Source organism: Anabas testudineus, chromosome 14, assembly GCF_900324465.2.
Source record: "Anabas testudineus chromosome 14, fAnaTes1.2, whole genome shotgun sequence".
Taxonomy (NCBI): domain Eukaryota; kingdom Metazoa; phylum Chordata; class Actinopteri; order Anabantiformes; family Anabantidae; genus Anabas; species Anabas testudineus.
The window spans coordinates 13,551,958-13,569,325 of NC_046623.1; the positions used below are offsets into that span (position 1 = coordinate 13,551,958).

A 17,368-nucleotide genomic window follows, 5' to 3' on the forward strand; every position below is an offset into this window, starting at 1 on the left:
TGTGTTCCACTTTTCTTTTAGGTGAGATCAGCACCCGCCTCGCCCTGGACAGAGAGCAGCAGTCCAGTTACCAGCTTGTTGTGGTTGTTCAGGACGGAGGTACACCTCCCCGCAGTGCCACCGGCACCGCTCATATTACCGTACTGGATGAAAATGACCATGCCCCCAGCTTCACTCATACCAGGCCAGACAGGGAGTTGCTCCTTCAGGTGAGGATGAGTGGAGATTGGATATAGATTAGAAGTCTAACCATATGATGTATGTGTAGCTATTCTGTTTCATCTTATGTGAAAAGTCAGTGCTAGAGATAAAACAAGGAAAAGAGAAGTTGCATTTACAGCATTCTGAAGAAATACTTAAATATGAATAAGAAACCCTAAACTTCTCATTGTAGGTCACGGAAGGGCTTCCATCTGGGACAGTTTTAGGGGCAGTGACAGCTAAAGACCCTGATGAGGGAGAGAATGGGACTTTGTATTACTCTTTATCAGGTGAGTGTTTACTTACAATTACATTTCTGCATAAAATCTTTCACTGTTCACATAAACATATTATTGTTAAATTACATTTCTTACTCTATGATCATCATTAGCTTTACTGTGAGTTGATATTCATATTTGTTCCATCTTCCGAAGGCTCTAGGGCAGAGCGTTTCTCCCTTAACCCGACCAGTGGCGAGCTGAGAACGGCCTCCCCTCTGAGATGGGCTGAGCGAGCTGAGTACAGCTTCACTGTGACGGCCGCTGATCATGGGACACCAGGCCTCAGTGCCACCTGTCAACTACGGATACAGGTAAACATAAAGTGCACATTTACATCTACTGTACGCACAAATAACTGCACATTAGTTGCCTCTCAGAAACCTCAATTTGGTGACTAAGCCAGAAACTGTCACATCTACACACTACCTCAGTCTATTTGCATTCCTTGCTGTGAGCAATCTCCACAAACTGTGCCCAAAGTGAACAGTGTAAGTGTCAAAGGAATTGAAAAGGGATGTAAATATGAGAAGGAGAGAAACTGTACCGGTGCCTACACAAACAAAAGCATCTATCCAATCTAGCGTGTATTTCCTGCTCCAGAGGTTAGTAGGGTAACCAAAACCCAAAGCGAGAAACCCCAAACTGCAGGAGAGAGCTGGTCTGGACTCAGTTATTGTTCTGAACTTTCTGTCGGAGAGTCAATCCTGCATATCAGCATACAATATCAACGGCAGGAAAAAAAGGCTCTGCCACAGAGGCATTTGGCCAGAGAAGGGTGATGGTTTACTGTGACTGTATAGCTTTGAGCTTAGTGTTTTTATGTGATGTGATTTCAGAAAGGAAAAGGATGCTAATTACAGCGGGAGTGCTTGCCTTAGATTTCGCCTGTTCCCTGGACACTGTGTGACACTGAGATTAGACAGAGGGGAAACAGGCACCTCAGAATCAAATGTTCCCAGATGAGATTTGATGAAAGCCAGCTGTATCAAATCACACAGAAAGAAATACGCCACTACACGGTAGCAGGCAGTGATACACACATGCACACAGATACGCTCACTGTAACGACACATTCAAACTCTCTCATGAGGTAACATTTCCAGATAATGATTACAAGATAAAATTTCAAATAGCTGTGGGTAAAGTAAGACACTGTGATATTGTTGTATGCCACTGGTACTAGAGTGTGCACACACGCTGGCTTGTGTTGAAAAAGAGTACTGGAAAAATACAAGAATGAGCAGTACAACTGTTGGCACAATCTGAAATAAAGCGCCACGTTCAAGTTAACTCAAACACAATGAGTGTAAAGAAATCAAGGCTTTCTCCACTCTAGTTCTGCCACTCTGTGCATAGTTTAAACACATTATATACACCTCAGTCAAATTCACTGCTGGATCTCACATGAGTTTTAAAATCACTGCTCCACTTTGTGTAGTGTGTGCTGTGATTCGCATGGTGCGTCATTACAATGAAGCACAGAAGAAAAAAATATAGGACATGTCTGCACAGTCTTGAAATTATGCACACTATCCTACCTCTTCTTTTCTGACTCTTGGAAAATGCAATTCATTGAAAGAGATCTTGGTTTTGAAAGCAAAGGATAGCATGCCTATGTATTTTTTCATGATGAAACCAGAGTGTGGTTAAATTTGTTTATGTCCTCATAGTTCTTTGATCTGTCCCAGAACAATATTGAACCCTGAGGCTGTTGCTCAAAGTTGCAAAAATCCTCTGGCACATGTTTGTTACTCATCTGACTAGACTGTTGCATATGGAGGATACACTTAGCGCTCTGCATTGTTTGAACTGGAATATTTACAGTTTCCTTCCCATCACACCCTTCATTATATTGTCACAGGTCACAAACCCTGACTCTCATCTTGAAGCCAGAATGTTACAGTGTCAAGATACTCACTGACAGGATTGTGCATAATGTCTCCATGCACCATGAGAATGCCTGTGAGGGTTGTTATAGTAATAACAACAAAACAGAAACAGACTACAGCCCAAGGCTATGTTTAGGGATTGGTTAGGGCGAGAGCCATATAGCTCCACTGTCTGCAGAATACCAAAGCAAATGCGATCTAGTAACATACACAGAACAGAGCTTGCCTTGACACTTTCGTCTTCTACATTATCTTCAAATTCATAAATAATGTGCAAGTTTTCACTTTTTTCTTGCACTGTGTTTAAGGATAAATACATGGATGATAAGGCAAAGTCACTTCACTGTTCTTATTTTAATATAATTTACATGACATGACAATATTGAGTTTAACTCTAGTTTCCTCTGCTTCAGGTTCTCAGCACCTCCAGGTCCAGCCCCAAACCCAACATGCTCTTAATGTCCCTGAACACAGTTGAAGGGGCTGCTCCAGGCTCCATCATCGGCTCCGTCCGCTCACATGACAAGCACGAGTCTTCCATATTAGAAGGTCAGGTGACCTACCTTGTTGTTGGGGGGACAGACCGCGATGGGACCTTCATGGTGGACCGTTTAAAGGGCGATGTGTATCTGGTTCGTGAGCTGGACTATGAAAAGGGCTCGAGGTACACTCTGCATATTGAAGTGTCAGACTTCTCTCAAGCATTTCCCAGTAGCCACCTGGTGCAGCTGGATATCAACGTGCAGGATAGCAATGACCATGCCCCACAGTTCACAGAAGACCCTGTTACCATTGTTATCCCAGAAAACCTAGAACCAGGAGCTTCCATATATACCTTCCAGGCCGTGGATCAGGTAACAAACTGAAATAATTTTGTTGCTAGAATAGCAAGTGATAAAACTCAGTACAAGCCTGATTTTAGAAGTTAACTTCTATTTTCAAAGTTTAAGAAACCGTTTGAATTTTTGTTATTTTGTTAGTTTGAAATTTGTACTCTAATGTCGAATTATTTTGCTTTATTTTTAATAGGATGGGAGTGGACCCAACAGTGAGCTACACTACTCCATCGAACACTACTGGCCTGACAGCCCTGACCTCCTCACCCTTGACCGCTCCAGCGGAGTCCTGACACTTGGGCAGAAGTTAGATCGCGAGGCCACACCTTCACTCTACCTTGTGGTGCGAGCCACAGATCAGGCAGTGGACCCTTCACAGAGGCGCTGGGGTTCGGTGACTGCTCGAGTGTTTGTGACGGATGACAATGACAACGCTCCAGTCTTCAGCTCTCCAGCCGCTGTCAGCGTCATGGAAGACCAGCCTGTAGGGTGAGTACCACGTCTAACGTTGTTCTGTTGCTGGTACCTTTACACACATTTCAACTTATAGTGAATAAGAGGAAGAATATCTGACAAGAGCGCTTTTATATCTATTTTCACATTGTGTTTGTTTCTTTATGAACAGGTTTGTGATTTTGTACGTGATGGCTCGAGATGAAGATGAGGGTGAAAATGGCCAGGTTTCATACAGAATCCAGGCAGGCAACAGTGCTGGTCACTTCAGTCTGAACCCCAATACTGGTAAGCTTCATGATGAGTAAAATTCACCACTTAATTTCTTGCTTTTACAATCCTCCTTCAAATGACTTATTGCAGCTGTGCTAGCATGAGGCCTTTTCCTGTGGGACTATAGTCTGCATCCCACCAACGAAAGGCCTTCTGATTAAACACTAATAACCCTCATAACCCTCTGTACTAGAAGATCTGTCAGTGTTTTAGAGGAAAATTTCAGTTGAATAATGCTTTTGTGGGCGTTTCTTGACAGATTTGTCCATGGGAACTGATCTTTATTTGGGCTAGAGATGTGGACAGCCTTTGATATCTTATATATGTGTATGTGTGATCTGTTCGTCGTTGGAGCTGGGTGGTGTGGATATGCTCAGTTCTGGCTGAGATGGGACTAGGAACTATAGGACCGATACCTAATGCAGCTTCCAGATGGAAGAAAGTCTCAGCTTTATTATTGTTAAATGTCTGGTGCATTAGCATTGGTTGAGTCCCCTGCTGGTTGGTTTCTCAGACTATGTGGTGATTTTATTAACCAATCGACAGCTAATGTATTTTATATGTCTTTTTGTTTCTCCTTAAGTAGATGAACTATTTTCTTCATTCTATTTGACACCCTGGGCTGCACTGTGGTGTGGTGGGCAGAAATATCACCTCACAGATAGAAGGATCTTGATTTATATCCCCTTTCTATGTGGACTTTGCATGTTTTCCCTCTGTCTCCCTTGGAGTTTCCTCCAACAATCCAAACAGATGCATGAGTTAGGTTAATTGATGCCTCTATGGGCGTGAATGTGGGTGCAAATGAGCTCTCTGGGGTGTAGCCTCTTGCCCAAAGACAGATCAGTTTGCCTCCAGCACCCCTGCAACCTTTACCAGGAAAAGTGGTTAGGATCATTTGTGGATGTTTGAGATGCTTGCATATTATTGTCTATCAATAATAGACATCATTATAGCCATGTAAAAGTGAAATACTTAAGCCAAACCCATTTTATTGCTGGATAATTACTTTTATGGGTCTTATAATATGCACATTGTCCTCAAAGTTAATATGAAATATGTCCGTATCTTGGATGAAATTAAATTAAACTTGAATAATGAGTTAAACAAAGCAAGTCTTTATTATACAGTTGATAGAGCATCAGTAATAGTAAACTGACCACAGAGGAGGATAAAATAGTACAGTTAATGTTTTGCATGTGTCTGTGTTTTGGCTGAAATCCGGGAACTAGCTAAACTTTAGGTTTAGGTTTTAGGTACTGAATGCTATCTAGACTTGTCGAGTGCTATAAGCAGTAAACACTCCGTCTGATTGATATTTGCTCTCACTTTGGCTGACTTCCCTTGTAGAAATGGTGATGTTGAGTATGTGATATACACTTAAAAAGTAGAAAAGTAAGTGAAACCAGTGTCTAAGCAGAGGAGGCCTGATTCCCAGACTCTATCTGAATAAACTCGATTTACATATAATATACGCCTTGACTAATGTTTTACAGATTCAGAAGACAATGTTATGTTGTGCAGAGAAATTGAAAAAAAAGGGGAGTAGATTTGAGCTGGCAACAATACAGTCCAGTGTTGTAGCCTGGATGCTGCATATGTTTGAATTCACATTTGAATGCATGTTAAAGTGCCAGAAGTGAATAGCTGGCATGAATCAACTGTATGTAAACTGAATAGATCTTGCTTACTGTGGAAATTCTCACAAAACAAAGCTGTCAAAGTTTTCCTTTTAACAAAATACACAATTACATGTTCACAAACACAATTTAAACACAAACACGCCTACACACACATTTCGATACCAACATAATTTAGATGAAAATGGATTTTAAATTAAATAAAGCAGAAAGCTCTTATTCGTTGCTCACTGCAGTTTTTCTTTTTTTTTTTCTTGAAGGTTCTCTCGCTATTCTAAAAGCTTTGGACCGTGAAGAGCAGGAACTCTTTAATCTGACCATTGTAGCAGAGGATCATGGGATGCCTCAGCTTTCCACCTCTCAGGTGCTATGTGTGCAGGTGATTGATGTGAATGATGAGGCTCCAGTATTCCAGCGAGCAGAATTTGAAACCCAAGTGATGGAAAACTTAGGACCAGGAACAACTGTTTTGACAGTGACAGCAACTGACAGGGACCAAGGTAGGTTTTTGTGACACTAACAGAAACACTGTGTGGATTAATAAACATTTGTATTAAAAAACGTTGTTTTATGTTAGCTAATTGGGGTATTTCAGCTAAGGAAATAACAAATTACACAGTTTTTCTGCTCCATATGATTTCCTGTGAACCTGCACAGGAACACATTTGTGTCTTTTGGCTTGTATTTTGGATAATTTCAAGAGGATTGTCAAAGTATGAACGCATAAAAACAATAAATGTTCCAAAATTTAAAAATTCTATGCAGGAATGGTTTTAAAAGATACAGCTGATATACAGCACACACAATTCAGTATGCTGCCAGGAAGAAGGTCAGAGCACTAAGCAATAGTGAGATAAATGGTTCTGAGAAACCACATGACTTTAAAACAAACCACAAGCTCCTGCTTATTAACATCTGTGTTTACAGTCGTCTAGTGCTTTCAACAGGAGAAGCAAACGGTTCTGTGCAGCTTTCAATTCATGAATATAACAGCTTTATGAAATGTAATATACCTGAAGCCAATTTTTTCACTTTTTATTGCAGCCTTTTATTTTTATTTGTATCTGACTTGTGTTTCAACGCAGGCTCTAATGGCCAAGTGATGTATGGAGGTGTGTCAGAGGAGGGCTTCATCATCAACCCTGTGACAGGAGTCATTACTACTACGAAGGAGCTGGACACAGAGCTACAGAGTCACTACACACTTACTGGTACTAAAATATTTATTTTCTTACAAAACTCTTATACGATGATGCTGAAGCTCATTTATTTCCACAGAGCTTCTCAAGTACAATACAGAATTTGGAGTGGGTTCCAGCATCAGCTTAACAATTCTCATCTATTACCAGTGTATGCCAGGGACGGAGGGCTGCCTCCCAACTTTGCCAAGGCTGTAGTCCGTGTGGAGGTGCAGGATGTAAACGACAATGCTCCTGTCTTTGCAAGGCCATTGTACGAACTGGAGGTGCCGGAGAACCAGGCCCCTGTAGAGCTTTGCTTTCTCAAGGCCAAAGACCCTGACTCAGGTCCTGGTGGAGAGCTAGAATATAGGATTACTGGTAAGAAAGAGTGGTGTGTGTAGGTGTTTTTCAATATCCTCAGTTAACACTAATTTCAAAGATAACTCTTAAAAATGTGCCTGTGTTCAATCCAGCAGGAGACCCCGATGGAGATTTCCAGCTCCACACTACCACGGGAGCTCTGTCTACATCACGCAGTCTAGACAGGGAGAGAAGGGCAAAATATACCCTGGAGGTGGTGGCCGCTGACCGAGGCAGCCCTCCTCTAAGCACTACTGTCACAGTGGAAATCAAAGTTCTGGATGTCAATGACAACAGCCCTGTTTTTAGCAAAACTAGCTATTCTGTGGAAGTGTCAGAAGATGCTAGAGAGGGCACACAAGTTCTGCAGGTAAAAGCCAATTAAGATAATCAGAGAATCCACATGTATGACCTGATTCTGATTAAATCACACTGACATGGTTTTTCTGTTTGCAGGTATCAGCCACAGATGCTGATGAGGGCCAGAATGGAGAGGTTCTGTACTTTCTCAGCCAAGATGCACATGGAGCTTTCACTGTGGATGAGAACACTGGTCGCATCACCACATCAGCATCTCTGGACAGGGAAAAACTGGCATCATACAGCTTCCAGGTGTTTGCTGTTGACCTTTCACCTGCTGCACCCAGAAATACCTCTGCTCAGGTAAATGAAATTAAAAGTTGAGGATGCTTAGCTGATTGATGTTTGAAAAAAAGCTTTACATTTATATTTGGTATGTTGGAGATGAAATTTTCTGACCCTTTAATCTTCATGCTTGTTGCATTAGTGCAAGGTTTTCCATTTAACACACATGTGACTTCTTCCTTCTAGGTGACAGTCGCCATCCTGGATGTCAACGACAACTCTCCCATCTTCATCCAGGATCCTCTGGTTATTGAAGTGTCCAGCGCACGTTCCCAACGAGTTCTAGCCACAATGAAAGCTGAGGACAAGGACTTTGGAGCCAATGGTTCTGTGTTTTACCGTTTTGCTATGCCAGTAAGGGGCTTCAGCATCAACTCCTTGACTGGGGAGATCCAAGCCACTGAGCCACTGGCACAGCTGACCCAGACCCAGAGAACATTGATTGTGGAGGCCATGGACCAGGGCAGTCCAGCTCAGTCTGCACAGGGAGTGGTGGTGATTTACGTGAAGGAAGTGGAGTACAATGGTATTCGCTTCTCTAGGAATGCCCGAGATGTCAGCATACAGGAGAATGCTGCAAAAGGTTGGACATCCACACAGTTTTATTAGGACTTAATTAATTAATTTGTGCCTTTACACCTTTTGCCAAGCTTCTTGCTGCCAGAGTTCAGAAATATTTTGTCTGCTTTTACAGACACAGCTGTGGCTCAGGCTCAGGCTCAACACCCAGATGGCACGAGTATGGGCATCAGCTACAGCCTCTTCAGTGGGAACAAAAAGCAGGCCTTCATCATTAACTCCGCAACAGGTGAAATTCACATTCATAAAAGCGTTTCTTTTAAGTAATAGATCATAGATTTAGCAATAAGATGTGGAGGTAAAAAGCTGTTTAAACTGATTTTCCTTCACCTGTGTGTCCTCCAGGTGAAATCCGAGTGCTGAGCTCCAATGGACTGGATTTTGAAGACACCCCCAGACTCCGTCTAGTTGTCAAGGCTGAGACTATGTCCTCCACATCTTTCATGGCTATTAACTTGATCCTGCAGGATGTAAATGACAACCTTCCTCGCTTTCATCTGCAAAATTATGTGGCTTACATGAGGGAAGCACAGGGATACGAAATGCCAATCATACAGGTAATCCCAGATTTAACTAAATGCGTAATATATAACCCTATGTCATATTGGTATTTGGTCAACTGGACCTTTTCCAGGAGTAAAAATAAACTCTCCCTTTCCTCCACCTTCTCCCAGGTGGTGGCTGAGGATGTGGATCAGGGCCAAAATGGTCAGGTGACTTACTCCATCCAGTCATCAGGCATGAGTGGCCTCTTCAAGATTGACCCGGTGACAGGAAGCATCACCACAGCAGCCATCATGGACCGTGAGATCTTCACCCAGACCAAGTGAGAACAGATCTTTGGTTGTGTAAACCTCATCAAGAGGCATTTTTTGTGCAAACTTTTGTTTTGACCTATAATAATTATTGCTGCATAGTAGAGTACAGAAAGATTTTTTCATATGCACACATGGGTAAGAGTGTCTAGTAGGAAAAAACGTCGACGTAGTACATCATGAATCATTTTCCCTCAGCCACAGTAGTTTGTGTTTAGATAGCTGGTGAGGAGGTTGACATAGTCAGCAGAAGATATAAGCACCAGTGCAAACTAATATCTGCATGCCAAATGTATCAAAGCTGCAATTTCCAATTGTTTAAACCAGCTTCAGTTGACTGTAACATTTTCATAACTTTCTATCTTGCTTCTGTAACATATGACAATGTGTAACCAAAGGGAAGGTCCACAGGTTTGAGAACTACAAATGTAATAAGGCCTCATTGAAAACCTCTTCTTTTTTTTTTTAACAGACTGGTAGTTACAGCAACTGATAGAGGAAGTCCACGACTGGCTGGTTCAGCCACACTAACAGTGATCATTATTGATCAGAATGATAACAGTCCCACCATCCCCTTGCCTCAGGAACTCCGCATCCCAGAGAGTAAGTACTTATATTTTCAGTTATAAATCCTGTGGAAGGACATGTAATTGTGGATTATTGCTGTCTAGAATAAAAGGCTGAATGCAAATAACAGTTTTCTGTTCATTCTTTTCATATTCATCAGATACATTGATTGGCACAGAAATCACTCTTGTGACGGGTAATGATGTCGACTCCAGTCCTGCCCTCTCCTACTCCCTGCATCTGGATTCAACAGCCTTAGGCAAGTTTGGGATTCACCGCTACAGTGGAGGTGTGTCGCTCACTGCCCCTCTGGATTTTGAAGAGAAGACATGGTACACCCTTACCGTCAGAGCCACAGACAGCCAGCATCAGACCGAGGCCAACATTACAATATTGGTGGAGGATATTAATGACAATGCACCTGTGTTTACCCACGACCTCTACCAGGTAGGCTGGTTTATCCTAGGATGTGTGTTGTGTAAATCTGTTTTTTACAAAACTATAGATGCGCTTTAAAAGGTAGCTGCTATCTATAGTGTTTTATAGTGTGTTGTTTTAATGTACATCATAAATACAGCGTAGAAAAAAAAGGTTTCTATTGCTATCTACTGTATTATCTATGATGAGAAGTTTCACAGCTGTGTTTACATTTCTTATGTCTTCACACTTTATAAAGTTTGATAGGACATTAAATTTGCTTTATAAATAGTTTCTCTCCAGCAAACTACTTCACTGACGAAGAGGAAATTTAACTTGAACACACAGTGTAAAAGCACACGTACATTCCCCAACCTGCACATGGTGGGGGTGATAAAATTTAACTGCCTAATACTGACTGTGGAAAGTTTGCCGAGATTAGCCTGCATAATATTTACTACTCTGTCTCAGTAAATTACTTTAACGTTAGCACAAGTTCAGGAAAAATATTAAATAAAATGCATTCCTCCATTTGAATTTAGACCCCCTCAATGTGTGCTGGGAATATACTGTATATATCAGGTGTCTAGGTTTTTGTTTGTTTTTCATGAATGCTTAAAGGTTGTTTTTTGCATTTTTGCACCCCAGGTAACCCTGCCAGAGCACACGCCACCAGGAAGTGCAATTGTCACGCTAACGGCAACTGACAGGGACTCAGGAGACAACGGAAAGGTCACGTACAGAGTGAAGTCATCAACCCAGGAGGGTTTCTACATTGACCCCAACAACGGTAGACAATCTGGGCCTCTTTCCTTGTCTACTTTAGCTAAATAAACCAGTTTCCAGTTTTAACTTAAAGTAATTTGTTATTTACTACATTTGTGAGTAACATCACACCCTCTCACTGCCTTCCATATCCAGGAACCTTGTTCATCAGTCACAGAGCTGAGTTTGACCCCGAGCGTCCATCAGTCAGCATTGTCGTTGAAGCACGTGACAGAGGCTTGCCTCCGCTGTCCTCCCTTACTACAGTCCAGGTTCAAATTTCTGACGTTAATGACAATGCGCCTGTTTTCCATCAGTCTGAGTACAGGTGAGTCTACTTTTATTTCTGCTGGATGTTTTACAGCATAATCTCATCAGTTTTTCTAACTCATTGTCATGTTCTTCTGTTTGTAGGGCTACAGTTTCTGAGGACACCATACCAGGGTCAACAGTTCTGACTTTTGAGGCCTTTGACAGTGACCTCTCTCGAGAAAACTGCGGCTTTGACTTTGCTATTGCCAGTGGAAATGAAGGAAATGTATTCCAAATTGAAAGCAGCATTCGCTTCCTAGAGGGACGGGGCTTTCAAACTGTTGGGACGCTTCTGTTAGCTGAGGGACTTGACTTTGAAACCAAGCCGCTTTACAACCTCACAGTGGTGGTGTCAGACCGCGGCGTGCCCCAGAGAAGTTCTAGTGTTGCTGCAGTGATAACTATTGGCGACGTGAATGATAACCCCCCTGTATTCAGCAGAGCAGAATATGGCGTGTCATTAAGTGAGGGAGCGGCTGCTGGGACTGAGATCATACGACTGACTGCTACAGGTGAGCAAAAGTCTGTCCATGTTGTTCTCATTATCTCTCATTTTACTTTTCTTTTCCACTGGTCCTTTCTGACATCGTCTCTCAGTTCAGTCACTACATTTTGTTATTTTTTCCAGATCCAGACTCCACCCCCAACGCAGAGGTCCAGTATACTATCAGCTCTGGTGATGAGGTGAACTTATTTACCATGGACCAGTGGACTGGAGCCTTGCGGCTTCAAAGGGCTCTTGACCGTGAACACCAGTCCACACATGTTGTCATCATCCAGGCCACAGATGGACAGGGACACTTTACTCTGGTTCCAGTCATTGTTGAGGTCAAAGATGTAAATGACAATCATCCATTCTTCCCAGTGGAAGTCCTGACAGCTAGTATCAGAGAAAACCAACCAGGAAACTCAGCTGTGACTGTGCTTCATGCCATAGACCATGACACAGGAGTTTTTGGCCAGTTGAAGTACTACATGTTGGAGCGGTCTGGGGCGGGAAGAGACAGCTTCACTGTGGACCATAACTCGGGTGAAATCAGAAGCAAAATTCCCTTTGACTTTGAGAAACTCAACTCTTTTAACTTTGTTGCTATGGCAGTAGATTCAGGCAACCACTCAGCAACTGTGACCGTGCAAGTGTTTGTCACAGGTGAAGATGAGTATGACCCACTCTTCACATCCTCGGACTTCTCTTTTGAAGTCCCAGAGGGAGCCAAGAAAGGCCAGAGCATTGGCCAGGTCCAAGCAAATGATGAGGATGGTGGGGTTGATGGCATTGTTCTTTATTCTCTTCCCACTAGTTCTCCATACTTTGATGTAAACAAAACCACTGGAGTAATTTTTCTCAAGTTGGACAGTTCCAGCAGCAGTAGTAGTAGTGGGTCTGGTCGGGGTAAAAGGGAAACCAGGCTGATGACTCTTGATGTGAAAGCTCACAGTCCTTTGGATACGTCTCGTACCTCTACAGCCCAGATCTCTATCGATGTAACAAACACCAACTTTGGCCTGGCTCCTGATGTCAACATCCTTCTGATTAGCGTCATTGCAGTGTCCCTTGGTTTTATCATATTGCTAGTGGTCATGGCTGTGGTGGTGTTCTTAGTCAAGTCTCGCAGGAGAAAGAAAGGGCAGGAGGCAGGAAACAGAACTGTTGGTTCAGGAACCGCTCTTCAGAAACTGGATGACTCAGGACCAGGAGCAGAGAGAATCTACCACCAGGCCTTGCCAGGCTACGCTGGAGAGCAGGGAGGAGCCGGTGGTCCCTACACTAGAGGTGGCTCTCTGGATCCTTCTCACTCCAGCGGTAGAGGATCCGCTGAGGCAGCCGAGGACGATGAGATCAGGATGATAAACGAGTACCCTCGCGTTGCCTCCATCACATCGTCTATGCAGGAGCACATCTCAGCCCGTGGACCAGACTCTGGAATTCAGCAAGATGCTGACCAGCTGTCTGATATCTCCTGTGAACCTGCTGCATTGGAGGGAAGCACCTGGTTTAAAGGGAAGAAACTCGGAGGCAGTCTCAGTGGGACCTTGCTATCTGGCCAGCTCCCTGTTTATAGGGACGAGGGAGGCGGATACCTGGGAGTTGGTCGCGGCCTCAACATTTCACTTCCCAAGGATTATGCCTTCCCTGAGGATGGTAAACCTTCAGTGGATGGTTCTCTCACAGCTATTGTTGCCAGTGATGAGGAGCTTCGCGGGAGCTACAACTGGGATTATCTGCTCAACTGGTGCCCACAGTTCCAGCCTCTAGCTAATGTCTTTACAGAGATTGCCAGGCTGAAAGATGAAACCGCCCAGCAGAGCCAGAACCCTCGCCAACCCTTCCAGCCCAAGCCTAAAATGGATCCCAAACCTAGAATTGACCCGCCGCCACTCATTACATCAGTGGCCCACCCAGGGGCCATGTCCGTTCCCCCCAAGGTCCCTGTTATTGGACGGACATTCCCTCACTTGGCGTCACTTCGTCGGTCCCCTATAAGTCACGAAGGATCAATTTCTTCAGCAGCAATGTCCCCCAGCTTTTCACCTTCTCTGTCACCTCTGGCAGCTCGGTCTCCAGCTGTTTCTCCCTTTGGAGTGAACCAAGGACCATCAGCGTCCATGATCAGCACAAGGGAGCCCTCACTGGAACAGAGTCCTGATCATGAGATGAGAATATGATGGAAAAATCATAAAAAACATATTTATGGAGGAACGTTAAGACAACCTGAACAAAGCATCATGGAGCATCTGGTGGAAATGGTGTCAGTTGTGCTGTCACTCTCCAAAATCATCGTTTTCATGATCAGAATAAAGGTTTCACAAATGTAATGTTCAAGGACAATAAATACATCCACAAAAATATACTTAACTCTTTTCTCATAGAATATTTACATTCAGTATTTTCAGTACTTCATCTGTGTTATGGGAACACACAGCGTGTGTCTACGTTGACAGGACCTGTCCATCCTTCCACAGTGACGCAGGTCTCCGTGAACTGATCAGGGTTAAGAGGTAAACTGACCTCTTCATGGGAATGTGCACTTACCATGCCCTGCAGTCTGAGATCCCTTAGTGTGTAGATCTATAAATGTGTAGTTTTCATGTTACCTCACTGGCTGGCCAGAGAGCTAAGGACCTTGTTCCTATCTTTGTCTGTGGACATTTTTACACTAGCGTAATAAACTCATCTCGTGGCTGCTTTTAAAATGGCCTCTGAAGACGTGTGTGAATCCAATGAACAGACAAATAATGTGTGTTCACAAAGACACTGATTCACTGAATTGCCAACGCATCACACAGTGGAAGAGCGATGAAAATGATTGGTTTTCACATCCATTCTTTTGATTTTACTTTTATTTTTATATATTTTTATATGTAAAATTATGATTTTTATTATTCCACATTGAGAGGTTATTGTTTGTTGTGTATTTGCATATATGTATATTTGTATGTAAGCAGGCTACGCTATGTACTGTATGTGTCTGTTAGGTTTTTAGAGGTGTTTTTACTATTATTTATATGAAAAGATTTGCTGCCACGTTTTGGCAGCAGAAAACTGAGCACAGCTCACACTGTGTGTTTTGTTGTTTAAAGTTTTTTTTCTTTCTTTTTTTGTTAAATTGTACATAATTCCAAATCCAAAATAGAAACATCCTAAACTGGATGAAAACCTGTGATCAGTCTTGAATGCCTGCTTCTTCAGCAGTCCAGCGCTATGTTGCGGTGTGCAGTCATGCACAACAGCACACTCCCTTTGTTTTTCAGGGACAGCTCAATTTGCTGATCACCTATGTGTCTTTAAAAAAAAAAAAGTGCTTCCTAATGTCAATTACATCACTTAACTTAAATGCATTTTACTGTGAAGTTGTCCATCACAGCACAATTGAAATAACATGCAATGAAGAGACTGGGACGCTCATAGAAAAGTTGTAGCACATGAGCCAGACAAGTAAGAAGCAGAAGCCTGTATGCATGAGCCTCGATGAATGTACAAGGATTTAGCGACCAGTGCAGTATTACTTTTCCATGTTTACTCTCTATTCTGTGCATTTTATTTCTGATGATTTCAAGATTGTTACTGACACGGTGAGATGTTCAGGTTCAATGTGTTTGTGCATTTACATCCAGTATTAGCAATCTGAGTGTAATTTTCATTCTTCCACGTGTATTCATACTTCTGGCCTGTTTTTAATTTTTGGGAGTAATTGTAGATTGGATGTCTTCTTGTTTTCAAGAGATGGCCTCTACCTCTGCTCTTTGTTCAGCATAACCCTACAAATCGCCTCATGCAAAGCTGGAACCGGTTCAGCTAAAAGCTACACATGCCATGAGCCTAACTCCAGCACAACATGATCACGACTCTTAATCATGCTGTCTCAAAAGCATTTCTGTATTGGAGGACCTCCATTTGGAGTTCTGTTTGAGATGACTGCCAGTGACTGATGAATGGAGCGATGGCAGAAAAAAAGAGCTGTAAATGTATTTAAAGCAAATAATAAATTCCTACTGATCTCTTTTGACAAACTGGAGTCAGACTTTATCTTTTTCAGAATTCAAACCAGGACTTTAAAGGAAGAATTGAAAAGTAATTAAAGTTTAATGATAGCTACAGTATATTTGTTTATTATTGACAAGTACCTGGGGTAAAGTTGTGGGGAAAAATATGTTATATCACACTATAATGTAAAGATTAGTGGTATCAGAGAGACCTCACATCTTGCCAAAATTCAGTCAACAGTAGAGTTAGTTCTTCCAGTTCATATAAATACAATTCATAATTACAAAATGTTTATTTCATATGGAGCACAGGCATGTTTTCACAGCTGCAAGGGGTTTCTGCCTCGTTTGGTCGTCACACACAGACATGTAGTTATTTTTACTGTACATACAGAAGGAGCTGGAAATGGATTTTGACAAGGTGTAAGAGAATGAGCTAGAGACATGAGCTCCCGTGGTACAAGTGAGACATGCAAGACATCCTGTGAAATGAGAGGTGATGATGCTATGCACATTTGAAATACAACCCATATTTGAATATTGAAGCAATTCCTATATATGTAGTGAATCCTCCTATTCAACTAAGGTGTAATTGTACAATTCACTGGGTGATTAGACACAGATATATATTATTGTAGCTCATCTCGCTAATTTAAAAACATATTAACTCTAGTCATGGGAAAAAAGCTGCTTTCACTTACACATTTACCTCAACACAGCTGTGTTTACAGCCTGCCGTCCCAGGACTGCTGTTGCAGCCTACTTCTTCACTTGCCTCAAACAACTTCATACATACATGTGCTCACCCATACTTAGTGGCTACTACTACAACGACACACATGGCGTACAACAATCTGCCAAGCTGACATTGGCCTGAATCCAGCTGCTACAGGCACATGCTTGGCCAGTTTTTCGGTTGCAAAATCTGGGAGAAAATGTTAGAATACCACTTCCATGGTGTGGTATGTTAGTGTGTGTTGATGTGACGCTTTGCAGTGCTAATCTGCAACATGGTTGTGCTTAACTACCATTAATTATAATGTAACTACAGTTCAATGCACAGCTGAACGACTTTACCTTTACAACCGCACAAGAGTAACCCATGAATTGCATTTTAGTTTATGATTTTCCATGTAACATTAAATTATTAAGAAAGTATCACTTTCACTGACAGCCTTTGGAATATGTTTAATTGCACTTCCCTGAGCAGAGAGACACAATTATGAACTGGGATAAATCTTACTCTCCAGAAATGTCAGCGCACTCTGTTAAAGATCATGTTTTCTTTCCAGAAGGTCTGGGTAATCTGCAGCTGCACTCTCTGGGAATCAAGCCTGAAAACATCATATTAGACTTGGCCCACGCTCTAGTTAGTATCCAGGTGCACTTTCATTCTGACTTTGATCAGTTCAACTTTATTAAATGATGAATCAGCAAATGCACATAAATGTACAGCTCCTACAGCACAAAATAAACATGTAGCTGTTTAGTATGAAGGATTGTACACTCTACTTTATACACCACACCATTTCATACATTATTCATGAATGCAGGCCAGTGCACAGATAAAGAGCAGAGAAAAACAATAAAAAACAAAATCAAGAAGTAGGAACAAATCTGAAAGTAGAAAACATTATAGTAACATAACTGAGGTTGAGGTTCTGCAGAG

The 17,368-nt window shown here is 42.3% G+C and overlaps 1 protein-coding gene across 2 annotated transcripts in view; it reads left to right on the forward strand.

Moving 5' to 3' along the window:
• Nucleotides 1-15,700, forward strand: part of LOC113169780 (protocadherin-16-like) — a 73,452-nt gene extending 57,752 nt beyond the window's left edge. Inside the window, exons 9-29 of one of the 2 annotated variants that reach the window (XM_026371477.1) lie at nt 22-209; nt 395-491; nt 636-793; nt 2,785-3,225; nt 3,401-3,696; nt 3,833-3,948; nt 5,834-6,073; nt 6,659-6,784; nt 6,923-7,132; nt 7,228-7,484; nt 7,571-7,777; nt 7,946-8,342; nt 8,454-8,567; nt 8,684-8,895; nt 9,013-9,164; nt 9,626-9,756; nt 9,881-10,167; nt 10,786-10,927; nt 11,059-11,230; nt 11,317-11,726; nt 11,843-15,700. In XM_026371477.1, coding sequence (XP_026227262.1) covers nt 22-209; nt 395-491; nt 636-793; nt 2,785-3,225; nt 3,401-3,696; nt 3,833-3,948; nt 5,834-6,073; nt 6,659-6,784; nt 6,923-7,132; nt 7,228-7,484; nt 7,571-7,777; nt 7,946-8,342; nt 8,454-8,567; nt 8,684-8,895; nt 9,013-9,164; nt 9,626-9,756; nt 9,881-10,167; nt 10,786-10,927; nt 11,059-11,230; nt 11,317-11,726; nt 11,843-13,881 — 6,392 coding nt within the window. In that variant the 3' untranslated portion in view covers nt 13,882-15,700. The remainder of the gene's footprint in view (nt 1-21; nt 210-394; nt 492-635; nt 794-2,784; nt 3,226-3,400; nt 3,697-3,832; nt 3,949-5,833; nt 6,074-6,658; nt 6,785-6,922; nt 7,133-7,227; nt 7,485-7,570; nt 7,778-7,945; nt 8,343-8,453; nt 8,568-8,683; nt 8,896-9,012; nt 9,165-9,625; nt 9,757-9,880; nt 10,168-10,785; nt 10,928-11,058; nt 11,231-11,316; nt 11,727-11,842) is intronic. The other variant, XM_026371478.1, reaches the window with a different exon arrangement.
• Nucleotides 15,701-17,368: the final 1,668 nt, after the last annotated feature.